Source organism: Budorcas taxicolor, chromosome 6 (genome assembly GCF_023091745.1).
Source record: "Budorcas taxicolor isolate Tak-1 chromosome 6, Takin1.1, whole genome shotgun sequence".
Classification (NCBI taxonomy): domain Eukaryota; kingdom Metazoa; phylum Chordata; class Mammalia; order Artiodactyla; family Bovidae; genus Budorcas; species Budorcas taxicolor.
The window spans coordinates 87540743-87561230 of NC_068915.1; the positions used below are offsets into that span (position 1 = coordinate 87540743).

Consider the following 20488-nt stretch of genomic DNA (forward strand, 5'->3'; position numbering starts at 1 on the left):
AGCAGTCAACACTTTCTAACTCATTCATCCCATACATTTCCTCAGGAAGCTGGAAATATTTTTAAAATAATGGCTTATTCTACAACAAGTAATACAAATGATTTATACTAGGACAACATACAACATAATGCCTTTTTTATTTTTATTTTTTACTGTGTAGCTCTTTCAAGTTAAGTCAAAATACTAGAGGTATTCAAAATAGTTGAACTAATTTTTAGGCCAACAAGCAATTAGTCCTGACAACTGTAAAATTCTAAAGTCATATTACCTACTAAAATGGTCAGGAAAAGCTCTTTATTGGTGACAGAAATTATAATATATTACAGATTTACTATATATTATTAAATAAAATGCTTTCTCTAATGAATAAAAATAACAAATGGGATTTTAAAGTTTGGAGGTACGTTGGCATTTAATGATATTAGAAAATAAAATTTCAAAAGTTATTACTATTACTAAAAATGTGTAGAAAACATGAGTAATTTTAGTTTATTCCTCTTGAGATTTTAAACTAATTTTTCCAAAGATAATAATCTGAATTCCAGAATAAAAAGTAGGGAATTTCAATTATGGGATAAAGGACTGCAGCTAGGCAGTGGAGACTGTTTTGGAATCTAGTAGTAAATATATTTTAAATACTAGTAGGACTATTTTGGAATCTAATAGTAAATATATTTTAAATACTAAGAAAAAATTCCATGTAACACCAACAAAAACCCCAATACATTTTGAAGTTACATGTATTTAGAAAAGCAATTTACTATATATTTTCACAGGTTTGACAGATGTGTCAGTTTCAGAAATCTTGTTAGTGATTTAACGGCTCAAGGAATATGTGAAAGCTGTGTTTACATTTGTGCATTCACTTTAAATATAAACCCCTCTAGAATGACATTTCTACATGATCTTCTAATATAGAAAGGAGGAAAAAATCTTCTTTTGAAAATTATAAACAGGATAATTTGCAGATAATAAACAGAAAGCATGCAGAAAACGAATCTGCATGTACCAGTCAAACTGGACACATAACAGATATCAGGACACTTTTTACTGGACTAGCACAACCTGGATGAGGTTGGTTTTCAGCCAAAGAACTTAAAATGCACTAAAAGAAGAGGCATACAGTATGGCATCAACCAAAATATCAGAATTAATTTGTCAACAAATATGGCAAATTTTTCTGATATTATTCCTTAATTTAGTGCATTTTATCAATATTTTACTTTTTCTCATCTCCCAATAACAGAATAAAAATGTGTAACAAATTCACACTTACCAAATTATTTTTTCCTTCATGTCCTAATGAACCAACCCAGGTTTCACCAGAAATTAAAACTCTAGTTGTGAATATTTCTTATTATAAAGAAAGAATAGTTGGGAGAAATGACCAACGCAAACCGGGTAATGATGACTTTATATACAATTTGGAACCTTGCAGACCTATGCGTGTACATAGATATAGATACCTATGCGTATACATGGACACAGATACACACATACACATGTATCTATATCTCTGTATCATTTCTTTGACATTTCTACATTTCAGTGCATGTTAAAGCACAGCCAGCAGACAGAAACACTTACCAAGAACATGAGGAGAAGCCTCGTCTTCTTGGATTAACACATGTCTAGCACCAGGGGGTATATCAAACATCTTAAGGTACCCTTTGCATGTGTAGTAAATATTGGAGGAAGCAAAGAAGAAAACACAAGCAACAACCTTGGTTAGTCAGGCATTACGTTCCTACGGCTCCTGCGTGCAGAAGAAGGCATCCATAAACCGAAAAAAGCAGTTTCAGAAATTAACTTCAAAGCACTGGCAGATTTTGTGACATCTGGCACAGGATCAGAGGCATATTTTTCTTTATAATTATTAAGTTGACAAAAAATTAATTTTATTTCTAACCCACTAGTCACTTATTTTGTATTGACCTACAAATTGTGGCAACAATACTTCAGGCAAATATAATAGTATACTCTTCTGTGTCCCTCCATGCAACTTTAGTTTTTTAAATGATCCTTTTGAACAGTGGCTCATTTATAGTGTGATTAGTTGGTGAATTTCTTGAGGTATTTTATTGGTCTATATATTATTTTAAAAGTCTAAGTGGCAAGTATAGATAGCTAAACTTCTAAGTAATGAAAAAGCTTCAGATTTAAAAGCCTGCTCTATTCTGAAGAAATTACAAAAGAAAAACCTGTGAGTAGTTTTCATTTATATCATGATTAGCAACTACTTTTAAGGCTTTACACAGTTATAAATGGCAATGTTGTAAAATATATTTTGTAGATTTGTTGGAAAACATCTGCAAGTTATATCACGCAGTGCCTTTACACTGACCCTAAGTTCAATCTTCTAATCGAGAAGCTGCAAACCAAAATGCTTAATAGGTTGTCTTAGGTTTCAAGGTCCTATTGTCCTGAATAATAAACCTTCCTAGTATTATCGCATGTCCTAAAAGTTGTCTTAACTGAACTGAAAAATTATCTTAAGATCATTTAGAATTAAGGTCCTAACTATAAATCAACAATAGTCAGGGGAAATAGAGAAACCAAAATGTTTCTTCTCGTTTCCATCAAAAATGAATATAGGAAGATTATGCAACTTATACCTTCATTACATTATGAAACCTATAACTCATACATTGTAACTATTGACAGAAATCCAGTTATAAATACAAAATTGCTGGTGGAGTCAGAAAGAAATCTGTTTTTTGGTCATTTCTATATGGACAATGATTACCTATAGGTAGATTTACCTGACTTTTTAAATAATATTTATTAGTGTCTTAACTAAGTGGAGTGGTCATTTTGGGGTCAGGGTTTTCAGCACCTGAGCCTGGGTGATAATCAGTACATGAAACGTACTGTGTTTGCCTGAGTATCAGCAGCTGGAAGTCATGTGGTTAAGATACCAAGGGTAGCAAAACAGCTTGATGCCATTTATGGATGCCCATCTTTCTGCAGTTTGCTACAACTTACCCAGTACATTTTTAGCTTCCCTTGTTTCAGCAAGAGAAACACTACGAGCTCCTTTGGGTAAAGTGAAGGCTCCTCTTGTCTTCCCTTAAATAGAACGTCTTTAATTAGTAGAGAGTTCATTTATCCAAGTCTTGCTGTTTCATTGACTATACTATAAGCTTTGTATAATTTTATTAGGTAACATATAAAATATGTTTCATAATCATATATATTGAAGTCAAAATGCGTTTATAACAGTTAGCTAATGCCAATAAACTGTTAATAGTCAATGAAAGTAAGACTAAGCATGAACGAGAAATGATATAGGTGATTTGAAGTCGAATACTTGCAGATTTCATTTTCCAGCAACTTGAGTTCTTTATGGCATCTCTTGCTTAAATTTTTCCCTGTTGGAAAAGGTTAATTAGTCTATTGAATAACTATGATGATAATATTAGTGCAAAAAAATAGATGTTAGATTATCTTGGAACAGTCTGAAAGCTTTCCTCTCTTCTTCTGACCTTAATTTGGAGGTTTAGCATAATTCTTGAGGTATCTGAAAAAAAAGTACTACTACATTTTATTACACATAATATAGAGTGGACAACAATGGTAAAAACCATTTTGTTTACATTTATTCACTCTGGAAGTAAGAAAAAATAATTATTTTACACCAAAATGAATAATTCATAACTGCAATAAAGCACAGTAAATTATTTCACATTAAGATGGAGAAAATCATGTTACTCTACTAAATGCATATAATTTATGTATATAATTCTAATTTTGTTTGCTTTATGAAAATAATACCATCAGCCAGAAATGGCAATATTTGCTTTTTACAATTTTCAAAGTACAAACTATAGTAAATTATCACAGAGGAATAGCAAAGACATCAGTAACTAGAGAAGGGCATACCTAAGGAAAACACATTAGAATATAGTCACCTGCTTCTGCCTAAATATATCACCTACTTCTGTCCTAAATATATCAAAGAGCAAAGCTGATATGTGTAGAAATGGCTTGAGGTGGGTGACTGGGGGATAATGGGAGTAAAAAGAACTAAGGGAATTATTCCATTTGGATAAAGACTAGTTTTTTCTTTTATATATAGTTTCTTATTTTTCTAAAAGGAAAAATTACTGCAATGACAATGTGTTCAATGTAAACCAAATCTTTGTCTTTGTTTTATCTTGTTTTCTATTATTCTGTAAGAGACTATATCTTGGATGTAAGAGAAGCTTTTCAAGGGAAGCTTCACATTGAATTAATCTTTAAATGTTGAATTCTTACAAACTTTTGTTCAATAAATGTTTGTTGAATAACTGAATAATAATTATTCCAAACTTAAAGAAATCATTCAGTAATCCATGTTTGTATCTAAATCTTTTGTGAAAATTCCAATGTATAATTATGAAAATACTAATAATGTTGCATATTATTTGTTGCTTTGGTTCCATCTAATGAACCTTCACCATATGCCAAAGTCCAGGCCATTGACTGTGTAACAAGCACAGAAATTCACACCATAAGCAATTATACCTCAGGTTATTTTCTGTTGTATGTACCTCAAACTTGTTTAATATAAAATTATAAATATTAACTGGAATATGAACCCAAGATTTATAGTTTTATAAATAGGATAAACTTGTTCACTTTTAAAAGAAGCAAAGTGACTGTAATATTTTAAAAGTTGTATTTAAAGTTTTGAATATTTTTAACTTCTGATCAGTAATTTATGTCAAACAAAACATTCAAAATAAGCATTAATTCTAATAATTAGGTCTAATACATTTTATTAAAAACATAAAATTAAACAGAACCCATTTTAATGAATGACTATAATTGATATTGGTTTCTTTTATTCCTTATCTAAATTTAGTAGATAGGTTTTCATCATGGATGCTATAGAGTATGGATTGGCAAAGTTATTTCAATAATTTCTTAAAAGGTAATCTGGATGAAAATAAATCAGCAGCTAATTGTGTGTGTGTGTGTTTATAGAGAAAATGGTGCATTCCTAAAAGAAGTCTCAAAAAAGGAAAATCATGGATACTGAATTCATGAGAACCTCATCTTACCAAGCTTCCTGGGTGTCCTGGTAAATGTCCCCTTTACAGTTCGACAATGGGAATTATCTCCTCCACAGACACCACACTTATCCTCAACCTTGTTAGAACCGATTTCTTTATCACAGCCCACTTTCTGGGAAGAGAAGATATTAGATGTAGCTCATTTTAATGTGCCAAGCAAGTAAAGGTCAACATACTGGAGCATGATACACCATTTGTTCCATCATGAACCCACAGCCAGGCACCAAACTCCCTCTCTAACTCTAATTCTTAATATCTTGGTCTTTTAAAGAACTATTATGAAATCAAATGACTTGCACTCTGGGTAATTATAAAGGATAAATTTCCCTCAGTCTAATGCAGTGCTTCTCCTATCATATGTAGTCAATCATCAAACATTTATTGAACACAGATATTGTAGCTGATGCTGAGGAGACAAAAATTAAGACGTGGATGTGTTTTTCCCTGGTTGCCTTCATATTTATAAAGAAGAAAATCAAAATAGAGAATTGTCCATTAGTACAAACTTTACAAGTTGGTAAGGGATGTGAGACAAAACATCACCAATGATGAGATTTTCAAAGTAACTTGAAGGAACAGAGGGTGCAGAAGGCAATTCAAGAATGCAAAGGGATTCAAACAAAGCCAAGGAAGTCATCCATTTGTGGAAAGTGGGTTCAAAACAATTGCTCTCCTTGTTTGTTTTAGTGGTTAAGTCATGTCCAACTCTTTTGCTACCCCATGAACTGAAGTCTGCCAGGCCCCTCTGTTCATGGGATTTCCCAGGCAAGAATACTAGAGTGGGTTGCCATTTTCTTCTCCAGGTGATCTTCCCAACCCAGGGATTGAACCTGTGTCTCCTGCATCGGCAGGCAGATTCTGTACCATAGAGTCACCACGGAAGTCCAACTGGGGTGGATTTTTAATGTGAATGGCTGTTGGGTAATGATGATTCTGCACTTGTAAGTTTGAGATGAGAGTGAGCAGAGAAAATGATGCCACATATATACTTAATGCACTCCCAGATACTGTGGGAGGTGAAAGATGAACAAAACACAGATTCTACTTTCAGGGAAATTTTAGTTCAACTATGAGGCATCGCATATTGGAGAGTCTTTTATATTAACACCTTAGTTGTACCTAGGTCCAAAGGAATCAAGCAGCAGCAACATCTTCAGTTAATGAGATAATTCCTTATCATTTAAACGTGTGAACACGGACAAGAAATAAATGGCATAAAAAAAGGCTGAATGGACAAAAAGCTTTCGCATCTTCACTAGTACTTTTGTTCTGATGTGGAATTTAGTGTTTAAAGTTAGAATTAATTGGAAGGTGAGACAGGGAGAAAAAGAAGTTTTTTAAGATGATAAAGCACATCTTGCATTGAATTAAAAAAAAAAAAAAGACTTCGCGTTGTACTAGTGGATGGCTAGGATAAAATACTCAAAGCAAAGGCATGGTTCCAGTTGTATTCCCAGCCCTGAGGCCTCAGGAACCCCCTGAAATGCATTTGACTGGAAATGAGAAAAACGAATTAAATATTGAAAAATTTTCTCCAGTGACCAAAGTTTGATTTTATTCAGTGAAATTTCTTCCAAATTTAGTTGAGCTATTGAACTATTCATAGACTGTCATTGTAATGTGATCTCACATAAGAAAGAGTTAAAGGAAAATTCTGAAAATACGCCGATGAATGAGAAGAAAAGGAGAAGGACACAATACTGTAGGAAGCTTCGATGGAAGCAACCTGAACTCACCACACACTCTCCGCGCACACATATGCTGTACGGGTCTTTGTAGGAACAGCGCGTTCCGTCGTGCACCAGCTGTTTCATATAAGCAACATCTCCAGTCTCTTTGGATTGACAGTAAAGGTGGCATCTTTTCTTGGCTGTATAAGATGGAATATTAAGTCAACTATTTATGCAAAATGGTATATTTGAATAGTATAGTTTGTTTTTAAAATATACAGTTTCAACATGGCTTCCTGGAAACAAATTGTATAGATAAAGAGTTGTGGGGGAAGTACGCATACTTGGCATATTTATTTTAACCAGGGTGACCGTATGATTTGTATCTAAACTGGGATAATTCAGATAGTGAAAAGGAGCTCTATTAATGACATAGAAAGGGATGAAAGTGAAAGTGTTAGTTGCTCAGTCATGTCTGATTCTTTGTGACCCTATGGACTGTGTAGCCTGCCAGGCTCCTCTGTCCATGGAATTCTCCAGGCAAGAATATTGGTATGGGTTGCCATTCTCTTCTCCAGGGATCTTCCCGACCCAAAGGTAGAACCCGGGTTTTCTGCAGAGCAGGCAGATTCTTTACCATCTGAGCCACTAGCAGAGCCCCTAACAATATGAATTCATATGACTGGTCCCATACAACCCAGGCTCTCTGGCTACCCTAGATTTAGCCAGGGTTATTCAATAAATTTCATTCAAAATCAATTTAGTTTTAGTGACACTTAGAGCACTGAAAAGGTTTCTCTTTTGTTTGACACAGTGGCCTAGTACAGTTTTTGCTTCTTGTAGGATGTCATTAATTAAATCTAATTTATGTGACTCATTTTCCTCAAATTAATCAAAATAATGCATTGCAATTCTGAATTCTTCCACATGTGCATCTTTGCTTTAAAACAGGCTTAAACTGAACTCAGCAGTGTATTCACCCAAATAAGACATATGTCAAGAAGTTCCCATCTGAACAGATTTAACTGAAAAGTCAGGGCTAAGGAGTGAAACATGATAGGGGAATTTCCCAGTGTATTTCTTAATAACTAATGTACGGTTATGAAGTGCCTTTTGTTATTCAATAATGCTCTTTGTCTTGTTCTTGACTTGATTGTAAAATAACTGTATTTTCTCTAGTTGTTCAGAAAAGAAAGATCACAATATTCCAGAAGCATTTCCCAGCAGAGGGATTTCAGTTGCACGAGGAAACTCAGCATCTCTCCCAGGCATTGCTTTCCACTCATCTTTTCAGTAGTGATGGTGGCTGTATTGCCTGCCAGGAACTATTCCATAATTCTCACCTCTCTAGAGAAAGGAGTGTATTAGCCTTATTCTTGGAAACCCAGGAGGACTCACCCCTATAAGCACCAAGTTTCCTAAATTGCCAAGTGGGGATCAAGGTCCAAGGGACTGTGTGTTGGCAAAGCTTAAGCTCTAAGTAACTGTCCACACAGCAGGAGAAGCGTGGGTGTCTACTCACAGTCGGGATGTTCATATGGCAACCAGTGGTGTTTGGTATTCTGGTATTCAAAGTGGGAGTTACGCTGTTGGCACTGCTGAGCTCTGAAGTCCTCAAAGTGTTTTTGGCATTCTTCTGTATTACAAAGCTGGTACTCAAAATTAACACCAGGACAATCCTGACCACCATTGATGGGCCTAAAGAAAAGACAACATTGAGAAAGGCCTTTTGGCTCTGGTCCAGTGGCTGAAGCTTTCAGGCACAGTGCTGGAGGGCAAAAAGCCAGAGCTTCTGAGCTGCCAGCCCAGTGAATGGACTCATACTTCCTAATTTCAATCCCTTTTCCAAAGCACTGTCCTCTCCCTGCTAGGGTTTGCTGGAGGGAAGTCCCAAACTCAAATCAATATATTTTAAAACAGTGTATTCTTTCAAACGGTATGTTTTAAATGCACAAAAAAAGTGTATAAAGAATCAACCAACAGGCATATGGTCTCAGGAAAATTATATATTTTTATCATGCATAAAACATGTATTTGCAACCCAAAGACACACTAATCATGGCTCTATGCCTGTTTCTTAATACATCCAATGCAAACAATAATCCTATCTTCCTTAGAGAAAAATTGCGAGGATTAAATGAGTTACTGTGTTTAAAACACTTAAAAAAGAGTGTGGCACGTGGTTAGCCCTTGCTGTTCTTACTACTATAATCTTTATTGTTTTTGTTGCTTCTGTGAATATTGCTATCATCTCCTCCTGTGCAACAGATAGTGTAACCCTCAGTCTTTGTACAAAGATGTGCTCAGAGCCATCCTGCTGCCAGACAAAGAAAACAGGTGTCAAATGTTAAACCCTGCACAAGGAAGACTGTCCTAATAAGTCTGATAGTTCAGTTTTGTTTTGTTTTGTTTTTTTCCTGCAGAAAATAAGATTCGCTAAGCACACAACAGGGGTTCCAAAAATTTTCTCTGGGAGGACAAATGGATAACTTTTCCCCCACCAGTTCCTTGGTCTTTCTTTCACCGTTTTTGCAGCTCAGCTCTGAAGCACTCCTCTCCTGACTCTGAAGTGAGGGAGCCTCTGTGGTTAGTGCTGGTTCTGCCGATAGGCCTGTGCTTTCTAGAGCAGGTCTCACAGCCTTGGTGCCTAGTCCTAAGGACACAGTGATCTGCTTTCCCTGCTCAGTTCCAGAGCCTCCTAAACAGCAATTTCTTTAACAATCTCTAACCTTAATCATGGACTACTCTTCCCTAGATGGATTAGTGGGGATTTACCCAAAATAGACACTTAAATGCTCAGTTTACATGGCCTGTGTTTTACACGTACTTTGTGAAACTGAACATTAATGGCATAATATTGAGGCATTTTCTGGTCTGTCCCCAGGTGAAGTGCATGATAGGAATTACACTCACGTTGGATTATTGCACTGGCGTGTTCTGAATCGCACACCAGTTCCACATGTCCGGGAACAGGAGCCAAATTTGGTCCAGGATCCCCAGTTGCCATCTTGTTTTTGCTGATTAGCATTCTTCCACATGCAATGGCCTTTATAGCACCACTTAGGAAAATGACAAAAACAATTATGAAATTTTGTGCACATGCTAAAATTGAAGTCATTATACAAGGACCACCAAGTGAAAGACTTCCTTTCTTTTTTACTTCTTTTTCCGGTGAAAATACACTTAACATCATCCCACAATAATTATAACAATATGGGGACCTATACATACTGGGTAATTTGGACTTGCATTATTAAATATAAAATTAAAATAAAAGGTAACATTAATTCAGACAAGTTTTTAAAGGACCCATTTATCAGTGAGTATCAAACATCATAATCAACAAGGAGATCTGAGCACTTAATTTGCCCAGTTGGTGCTAGTCTACCCTTCATCCCTTGTTATCCATATTATTGGAATTTTTTAAGGGCAATAGGCTCCCCTTTAAATAATGACAGGAAGTTATATGCCTTAACTGCAAAAACAATTAATATAACATATCTAAAACATATATAGCTTTCATAATGATTCTAAGAAATAGATAGGTCAGATATATTATCTTTACCTTTCAGATGAGGAAATTGGGGCCCAGAAGGGACCATGGATAGTGTGATACCCTCTGACCACAGGAACTAAGTGAGGAATACTAAAACACAGATACTGCAGAGACATAGACCTTGGAGCACCCAACACACAGCAGATGCTCAAAAGGCCTTAGCTCTTTTCCTTTTAACATTTTCATTCATGTTTCTATTCTACACACAATAAAAGTGTTTCTTAAAACTCAACTTTGGGAAATTTAAACATAACACAAATATATTTAGGGAAATTGGATGTCCAGATTTGGTTTAGAGGATATCTTCTGCATAAAGCAAAAACGAATCAACTCACTGTTGCTTTTGTTTTTTCAGTCATTAAGCTATATTACCAAGTTTTCCAAAAGCAACACGCCGTATGTTATGAGTTTAGCATAATTCCTAACAGTTTGAACATGAATAATGACAGATTTTATTATTACTATTATGGGTGCCATTCTGATAGCAAGTACAGTTTATACACATTTGAAATAGAGCTTTAAAGAGCTTTAAAAGAACTGAAAACTATATAAATTTTCTTTGCCAGGTTTTGGTCCTATCTACAGTATCTTATTTCCAAACTAGTCAAAGCCCTTCAACGTGAGTTCTCAACATGCCTTTGTCTGGGTTTTGTGATCTTTCCCCTCATGAGTAGTGAAGCTTGGCACTGGGCCAGTTTCTGAGCATTGAATCCTTACTACACAACTTGAGATTGAAAACTTCTGGGCATCTTTCCCCAAGGAGCAGGGCCAAATCTTCTAAGTTCACATGACTTTATTTCTGGACAACTTTCACAAGAAGTGTGATGCCAGCAAGTAAATCAAATCCCATTAGAGCCCAGACACTCCGCTGAGCAGCCGCTTCCTATTCTATCAGTCGGGGGCTGAACAGTGGTCCCAAAGATGCCAAGTCCTAATGTTTAAAATCTGTAAATGCCATCTTATTTGGAAAACAGCCTTTGCTCATGTAATTACATAAGAATTTTTAGATGGGGAGATTACCCTGGATTATTCAGGTGAACCCTAAATGCCATCACATGTATCCTTATAAGAGAGGGGCAGAGGGAAACACACGCAGAGGAGAAGGGGGCAGTGTGGGCACAAAGGCAGAGATTAGAGTGGCACAGCCAGAAGTCAAGGAACCCAGGCAGCTACCAGAAGCTGGAAGAGCCAAGATCAGGTTGTCCACAAGAGCCTCTGGGGGGAGGGCCATTCTGCCCACACACTGATTTCAGCTCAATGAAACCAATTTTGTTCTTCTAGCCTCCAGAACTGAGAGAATAATTGTTGTTTTAAACCACCCTCTGGTAATTTGTTAGTAATTTGCTAGAGCACCTCTGGGAAACTAATACATCATGTTCGTGCATTACCACAGTGAAACTTCACATCCTATAGTTTTCTTAAAGATGACGATACATGTCATTTTAAAGATGATTCTTATGCAACATATCTTAAATCTTTACTGTATAAACAGATTATACTCACTTTCCCAGCAGCACATTCGGTTCCATCAAGTGGGGGCCCTTTTTTAGTCTTACAAAAGTAGGGATTATCAGGATGGCTACACCAAAGCTGTTTACATGGGTCAAACGTTCGGAACTGGAAGAGAGAAAAACCAAACTCTCAGTGACGTAGAGATGGAATGACCTGTACCGGTAATACCTGCTATAAGTTTCTTCACGTCATGTTTCTTGGATATTTTAATTTCAAGTTATAATAGTCAAAGTTGTAGCATGTTAAGAAAACAAACATGCCTAAGAATTCCAAGTAAAGAATACTTTTATTCTGCTTTTCTAAAAGAACACTGATGAACAATGCTTTGTCTGGTTCTCCAGTTGACTTTTACTATTCTGCATGCCATTTCTACCTTATGGTTTTCAGATTTTTAAAGAGTGAGTAATTATTATAAACATTGTAAAAATGAAAATGTCATAGCAGTTTTGCAGCTCTCAAGCCATCAAAATGGTTTATCTTTATCCCTGTATGTATGAACCAGTTAGATATAAAAAATAAAAATGCTCATCATGAGCTCACTAAATGCAGAAAATATCTGTCAAACTTTTCATGTAAGATACTATATTCCAGGTGTAACAAAATGTCACAATACGTTCATGTAGTTTATAAAGTACTTGTATATATTTGATCTTCATACCATGGCTGAGAAATATGGGTTATAAGGTAAGACTATAGTTATGGATACAAACCAAACAGTAATAGAGCCAGATCAGAATCTTAGTGTTCTCATCTTAAGAATGTTTTTTATTTTCCTAAATCACTATATTATAATATCCAAGTGTATATCTAAGCACACATATTTGTATGTACTGTTTCCTCATCTACTCTCTTTATAACAGTAAATTTCTTATCATTTTTGGATATAAAAAATAAACTTATATATCAAATGCCAGTTTATCCATATATTCATTCCCTATGCCATTAATTAGGCTTCCCAGGTGGCACAGTGGTAAAGAATCCACTCGCAATGCAGGAGACGGCGAGAGATGTGGGTTTGATCCCTGGGTAGGGAAGATCCCCTGGAGTAGGAAGCAGCAACTCACTCTAATACTCTGGACTGGAAAATTCCACGGACAGAGGAGCTTGGCGGGCGACAGTCCATGAAGTCGCAAAGCAAAGACATGACTGAGCGCACACACACATACCATTAACTATTCATACACAGTCTTATGGTGTAGCTTTCTTCCTTTTCTTTAGTGTTATTTATTCATGGCTGTGCTGGGTCTTCACTGCTGCACTGGCTTTTCCCTAGTTGTGATGCACAGGCTTCTCATCACAGTGGCTTCTCTTGCTGTAGGGCGAGGGGCCTAGGGTGCACAGGCTTCAGTAGTTGTGGCTCCCCGGCTCTAGAGCAGAGGCTTAATAGATGTGGCACGTGGGCTTAGTTGCTCCAAGGCATGTGGGGTTTTCCGGGACCGGGGATCGAATGCAAGTCTCTTGCATTGGCAGACAGATTCTTTAGCACTGAGCCACCAGGGAAACTCCGTCATGGCTTTCTTTTAAAATTAGTCCTCATTTCCAATCTGGGTTTTTTGTTCTCATTCCTATTACTTAATGCAGAAACTGTAATTTTTTACAATATGGAGCCAGAGCTTTAGAATTCTCAGGTTAAAACATTAACGCAGGAAAACAGGAACTGACTGTATATTTTACAGGCAAACCAAATAGCTATGTATGTATATCTGCAAAGGCAGAATTTCAACAGCAGATCAACTTCTTTCAATGAAATACATTTTTTTCTTGCTCTAACATATAAAAAGCCCCATTTACCAGATGCGTGACTTAAGCAAGTTGCATAACCTCTGTAAGTCTTGGCTTTTCATCTGTAAAATAAAAGTATACCAACTTCCTTCTAGCTTGTCAGAAGGATTAAATAAGATAGTATATATAGAGCACTTAGCTATAGCATGTAGAAACATAGCAAACACAAATCATTGGTTCATATTCTTGCACTAGTGAATCTGTAAAGGTCACCAAACAGGAGCTATGCAAATAGATTTTAAGATGCAAAAATCCAAATTGACTGTAACGTACCGCAGTGCACATTTTATAACCAACTCCAAAGTCAAAACGACACTGCTCATCCATAGAATAATTGATTCCAGGAAGTTCTGGGAGTTTGGGCCAGTCATGTTCAAATGGGTCGTCAAGGAGACAGTCATAGGAACTGGAGGAAGGAAAAAGGTGCATACAGCTAAATGTTCATTTTTTTCTAAAATCATGTCTCAGTGAGAAAGTATTCTTAGGTTACATACTCTGGAATTTCATCAGATCATAAAGCAAGTTCATGAAAGCATATCTTTTAAGGATTTTGGTTTCAGCTCCATTTAGAAAAAGACCATTCATCTTTATTCTTCCCAGGAAAATAAGCCAAGCATACTCAAAAACACAGTAGAACTGTAACAACCTTGTTCATGTCCCTAGCTGAACCCCCATGGTATAGCAGGGCAGATCCTGACACCCACCCTATGGGGTACAGGTGGTATACCCTATGCAGGCATTGTGTGACCACCCTCTCATCATTCTCAAATCAACTTTTACCATTAGTCAAAGATCCCACAGAGAATTTACTGAAAGGAAATCACAGTTAAAAATTCACTTCAAGGCTAGGCTTATGGCTTCAAATATTATAATCACATTATGGAATTACTGTGCCAAAAGCTAAGTCACAAGAAAATGTCTATCATGAACAAGAGTTTTCATTCACTGGGAGTTCAGTTATGATCAATGTTCTAAGAGACAGTTTCGCGCCTGTATTTCTACTGTAACGTTTTCATGACACAAAGAAGGAGACATACTGTATGTATCTTTTCAGTTCTTGGCCGCTACACCGGGACCAGTGGTAACGATGAAACGCAGCTTGCACCAAGGGGGCCATAACACTTCCCATAGCCGTCTCATCACCGCACCTGTTGCCCTGTCCATCGTGTTCCATCCCCAACCTAGAACACAGAGCGAGACCTCGCTGGTAAGAATCAACATAGGGACCACGGCTTTGGCATAATTTCTGTTTTGAAATGTACAGGGAAATAGGTACTTTTTTAAGCTAACAAGGCTTTTGTGGAGGAGTCACAGACACTGTGAAACTGGGAGCCATCTGGCAGAAATGCCTTTCTTGTTCTATAGCTCACGAGTGTCTCTGCAAGCCAGTCACTCATTTGGTTTCAGTGCATGACCTCTCCACTCTTTTCAGCTCCTCAAACTTGGCAAGAGGGTGAGAGTTGCATGCTGGCATGTGCTCTGCCCGAAATATGAACAATACTGAGAGAGGCAGAAAGAAAAGACCTTGTTTCTTCCCCCACTCTATAGCTGTCAACAGTGACTTACACATGGCCAGTTTCATGTGCTACTACAAAGGCAGATGAAAAACCATCCTCGTGATTCAGGGTACAGCTTCTCACTGGGTGACACATGCCTGTGACTGGAGCATATCCTGTAGAGAATAACAATTACTTTTATTTTCATTTTATGAGAAAACCCATTAAGAATTACTACTGGACCTTTGCCGAGGGAAAAAGAAAAAAGCTTTTCAGGAAACAGAGGCCGTATTATTTAACTGCTAGCATCATGCCACATTCTCTTGGGAAAGCCACAGGTAACAGGCTCTGAAAGGATTCACTGGGTCTGCAATTTTCTCCTCTCCTAAGGGAAGGAACTGCCTGGGGTTACCATTCTGCTCTGCCCACCAACCAAGCCCTACCTTTCTGCTGTGGTGAATGTTCCTTCAAATCATGGTACTGATGAAGGGACCCAGAGATTCCATCAACGTTGAAAACAAAGTGGTCAGTCTAATTTTTTATTTTTTAAAGTCTACATCAGAGTTTATTAGATAGATAGACGAAAGCTGACTTTGGAAGAAAGTTCTTCGGCAACAGACGTTTCCCATAGCACCTCCTTTCCCCTTCCAAACACTCAGTAGAAATCGTACTGCATTTAATAGCAGCCCCTCTGTACCCCAAATGTACACCTATTACTGCAAAGGAGAGATTAATATGTCATGGTATTTAGGTGGCATTTAACATTGTGAATTCCACAGAAGTCACTGGACGCAACAGAAAGCAAATGTATGCTTGGCCGAGGCAAAGATGAAAGTGATGGTGGAAACGTGAACATGTGAACAGACTCCCTGATTCAGGATTGCTCTTTTTTTCAAGATGATTTAAAAAATTTTTATTTTATGTTGTAGAATAGTTGATATATACTGTTGTGTTAGTTCCAAGTGTACAGCAAAGTGATTCAGTTATAGTTTTGAAAAGTCATGCCCTTAAATTTTTCTGCTACATAGTAATGGAAATACCTTGCATTCCAGCAGGTCCGAAGTCTTGCCTGGTTAAGAAAATTGCGTGATCATGGTGTTCAGAGTGATTGGGATCAGATTTTTGTTGTTGGCAAGCCCAACGACACACATTCTCCAGGCTCCTGGATGGATTTCCCCTTTCTATGAGGCTGATGGACTAGAGGAAAACAATATGTTAAAGACATACATAATATTAATATTTTCCCAAAGGCTTCATTGAATAACTTTCTCTGAAATTAACATTTAAGATTACAGTAATTAAATAATGTACAATAATATTATTGGGGGCTTGTTTAGATAACTAATCTCATTTAGAAACTCTAAATGCACCTAAGGGATACCTTTATGATGATCAACATTATCTGTGTGAAAGGTGGCTGACACCATTAACTGAAATACGGGATGATGAATTTTTGTGCTACTGTGAAGCAACTCAGTATTAATCAACTGTGTAAAAAAATCTCGATAAATATTAAGAACAATAACAGAAGAATCTATCTTAATCTATCAAATATTTGGGACTTTTTCTCTAGAAATGTTGAAGCCAAAGATCTTCAGTTTCTTTCTTTTTTTTTTTTGCTTCAAACTTAATCAAAGCTGGTTTATATAATTTAAGGAGCCATCAAATTATATAAACCTAACACTGAAAAAAGTAACTATCCTTTATTTTAACCTCACAGCAATGAAGAGATGGGGCATTCATATCCTGCTGTTCCAAGAAATGGAGTGACATTCCTGAGAACCCTGCTGTGCATATGTGCATGAGTGCTCAGTCACGTCCAACTTTTTGCAACTCTGTGGACTGTAGCCCAGCAGGCTCCTCTGCCCATGGGATTCTCCAGACAAGAATACTGGAGTGCATTGCCATTTCCTTCCCTAGAGCATCTTCCCGACCCAGGGTTAAGCCAATGTCTCCTGCATCTCCTGCATTGCAGGTGGATTCTTTATCACTTGAGCCATTGGGGAATGCAGTTACTATCACATTATCATCAGTTCAGTTCAGTTCAGTTCAGTCGCTCAGTCGTGTCCGACTCTTTGCAACCCCATGAATCACAGCACGCCAGGCCTCCCTGTCCATCACCAACTCTCGGAGTTCACTCAGACCCACGTCCATCGAGTCAGTGGTGCCATCCAGCCATCTCATCCTCGGTCGTCCACTTCTTCTTCTGCCCCCAATCCCTCCCAGCATCAAAATCTTTTCCAATGAGTCAACTCTTTGCATGAGGTGACCAAAGTCTGGAGTTTCAGCTTTAGCATCAGTCCTTCCAAAGAAATCCCAGGGCTGATCTCTTTCAGAATGGACTGGTTGGATCTCCTTGCAGTCCAAGGGACTCTCAAGAGTCTTCTCCAACAACACAGTTCAAAAGCATCAATTACTCTCACATCCATACATGACTACAGGAAAAACCACAGCCTTGACTAGACGGACCTTAGTCGGCAAAGTAATGTCTCTGTTTTTGAATATGCTGTCTAGGTTGGTCATAACTTTTCTTCCAAGGAGTAAGCGTCTTTTAATTTCATGGCTGCAATCACCATCTGCAGTGATTTTGGAGCCCCCCAAAATAAAGTCTGACACTGTTTCCACTGTTTCTCCATCTATTTCCCATGGAGTGATGGGACCGGATATCATGATCTTCATTTCCTGAATGTTGAGCTTTAAGTCAACTTTTTCACTCTCCTCTTTTACTTTCATCAAGAGGCTTTTTAGTTCCTCTTCACTTTCTGCCATAAGAGTGGTGTCATCTGCATATCTGAGGTTATTGATATTTCTCCCAGCAATCTTGATTCCAGCTTGTGTTTCTTCCAGTCCATATCGTCAGGAGATAAAAGTTCAAAGCAAGTTCTGAAGGAACGAGAAACTAAATTTGGAACCTCAAATTAGTTCTTACTTGGCTGACTGGCTGAGAGTTTTGTTACATTTCAGCAGGTGGTTTTATCAGTGTTTACATTCTTAATAAAAAAGTTTGGTTTGTTATATGTTGATCACATACTTCTCCAAATAAATGATTTCACAACCAACTGAAGGCTCTTGACATCTCCAGCTGGAGTCGACTTGCCTTCAGTGCTGGAGACACAAAGTAGGTCAGGTTTGTGGGGGGAACTAAAGATCAATGACACCCATTCACCAGAAATGGTAAGTTTTCATATATAATACAATGCAAACACATGGACTTTTCCCCCGTTCTTGCTAAATGCATATTTCATTAGTGTTCCATAATCAGGAGGATTATTTGTGGGAGGGGGACAGTTAATTTTAAACATCAAGAAAGCTGCCAAGTTAGTCACTTCCCCTATGTTTTCTCCTCAAAGGGAGAGACTGTTTCATCCATTCCATTATTTCCAAGGACAGGGATCCAACTAGTGCCATTTTAAAGCCAGCTAAAGTTACACTACATAAAAGTGCCTATTATATGTATTCTGACCCAACACTTCATTTTCAAGATTATAAGATTAATGCCCTTTAAAAAAAATACACTGTATGCTTCGTTTTTATTAATTGGAAAGATGTGAAACATTCCTTTTAAGAAATCCTGAGAGAGAAAGGCTCTATTATTTTGTTAATCCGCCTGTAATGTAGGACACCTTGGTTCGATCCCTGGCTTGGGAAGATCCCCTGGAGAAGGGAACGGCTACCCACTCCAGTTTTCTGGCCTGGAGAATTCCATGGACTGTATAGTCCATGGGGTCACAAAGAGTTGGACATGACTGAGTGACTTTCACAGCCGGACACACACAGATATATTTGAAGCTCCTAGAAAGCATCTGACACAGAGCAGGCACTCAACATACGTGTTTTGGATTAAAAAAAATCAATCATAAATTTAACGCTGGTAGTATTTGTTCAGTTGAAAAGTTGTGTCTGACTCATTGCGACCCCAACGAACTATAGCACACCAGACTTCCCTGTCCTTCACAATTAAGGAAATCCTCTTTTTCCATTATATTGTCATACCTAAAATCAGGATAATTATCTTCAACTCCATTAGACAGAGGTAAACACATCAGATGACACCAGCACAAAAATCACTCATTATCTACTCTAAGTTAGAGATCTTCATTCATTGGGGCAGTTTTCTCTTCTCAATTCAGAGCAACTGGGGTCTACATGAGACATATCCACTATAGCCCCAGTAGACGAATCTGTTTGCTCACCCACTCTTTGATGTTCACAGCTCACATATAGTAAGACACTTTACCTTTGCATAACCCAGCATTATCATGCGCACCAGGACCACATTTATATGCACTCCCAGGGACTCATCGTGGTAAATTTCATTCACCTAGAAACAAAGGAGATAATTACTAGAGGAAAGGCCACACAAAGAACTTTAGGAGATGGACACTTGAGGAAACGGCTCTGTAATCCCAAATACAGGAGACGAGTCACTTTTTTTCTAGTTTAAACTGATATCGGAAATGAAATCATTTACTTTTAACTTTGGAATGATTCCTGGCTATGTGAATTACTGATACTGTAAACCCTGTAGTATCATGAATATAGAGACTAGGCTGTAAAAGGGCTTCATTAAAATATTAGAGTGTTAAGAATACATGTGTACTATGATCCACAGATAAAATTTATCAAAAGTAATCACATTTAAGAATCTGCCTTCCAATGCAGTAGACATGGGTTTGATCCCTGGTCAGGAAGATCTGCTAGAGAAGGAACAGGCTAACCACTCCAGTATTCCACTCCAATATTCTTGAGCTTCCCTTGTGGTTCAGCTGGTAAAGAATCCACCTGCAATGTGGGAGACCTGGGTTCGATCTCTGGGTTGGGAAGATCCCCTGGAGAAGGGAAAGGCTACCCACTCCAGTATTCTGGCCTGGAGAATTCCACAGACTGTATAGTCCATGGGGTCACAGAGTTGGACGCGACTGAGCTACTTTCACTTAACTTCGGGAAGATCCCACATGCCATGGGACAACTAAGCCTGTGAGCTTTGACTACTGAAACCCAAGTGCTCTAGGGCCCATGCTTCAAAACAAGAGAAGCCACTGCAATGAGAAGCCTGTGCACCACAACTAGAAAATAGCCCCTGCTCGCCACAACTAAAGAAAGCCCGCCTGCAGCAATGAAAACCCAGGACAGCCAAAAAATAAACAAACAAAAGCTTTAGCAAGACCACGATTCAGGTGAAGCATCTGCCAGCATGAGGGATGGCAACCTGTGAAGATAAAGAGCAAGCGTGTCCTTCAGGGTGCCTCTGTTTCCACCAGGGCCGCTACCTCTTGTTAGGGAAGCTGGTGTGCAGGAGCTGTGGTGGTACCTGTGGGCCAGTAACTGGGTGGTGCTCCCAATGCTCTTCCACTCCAAGAATGGGGCATCTGAGGCAATGATTATTTAGAAGTCTCACAGTAAAGAAATCCTTTC

The 20488-nt window shown here is 37.8% G+C and overlaps 1 protein-coding gene across 1 annotated transcript in view; it reads right to left on the reverse strand.

Moving 5' to 3' along the window:
• The window catches only part of ADAMTS3 (ADAM metallopeptidase with thrombospondin type 1 motif 3), a 285759-nt gene that overhangs the window by 19649 nt on the left and 245622 nt on the right, over positions 1–20488 (reverse strand). The window contains exons 6-16 of the mRNA XM_052641988.1: positions 19311–19394; positions 16114–16270; positions 15144–15249; positions 14615–14758; positions 13851–13983; positions 11787–11900; positions 9641–9786; positions 8250–8425; positions 6794–6927; positions 5046–5169; positions 1588–1668 (exon numbers count right to left, since the gene is read on the reverse strand). Coding sequence (XP_052497948.1) covers positions 1588–1668; positions 5046–5169; positions 6794–6927; positions 8250–8425; positions 9641–9786; positions 11787–11900; positions 13851–13983; positions 14615–14758; positions 15144–15249; positions 16114–16270; positions 19311–19394 — 1399 coding nt within the window. The remainder of the gene's footprint in view (positions 1–1587; positions 1669–5045; positions 5170–6793; positions 6928–8249; positions 8426–9640; positions 9787–11786; positions 11901–13850; positions 13984–14614; positions 14759–15143; positions 15250–16113; positions 16271–19310; positions 19395–20488) is intronic.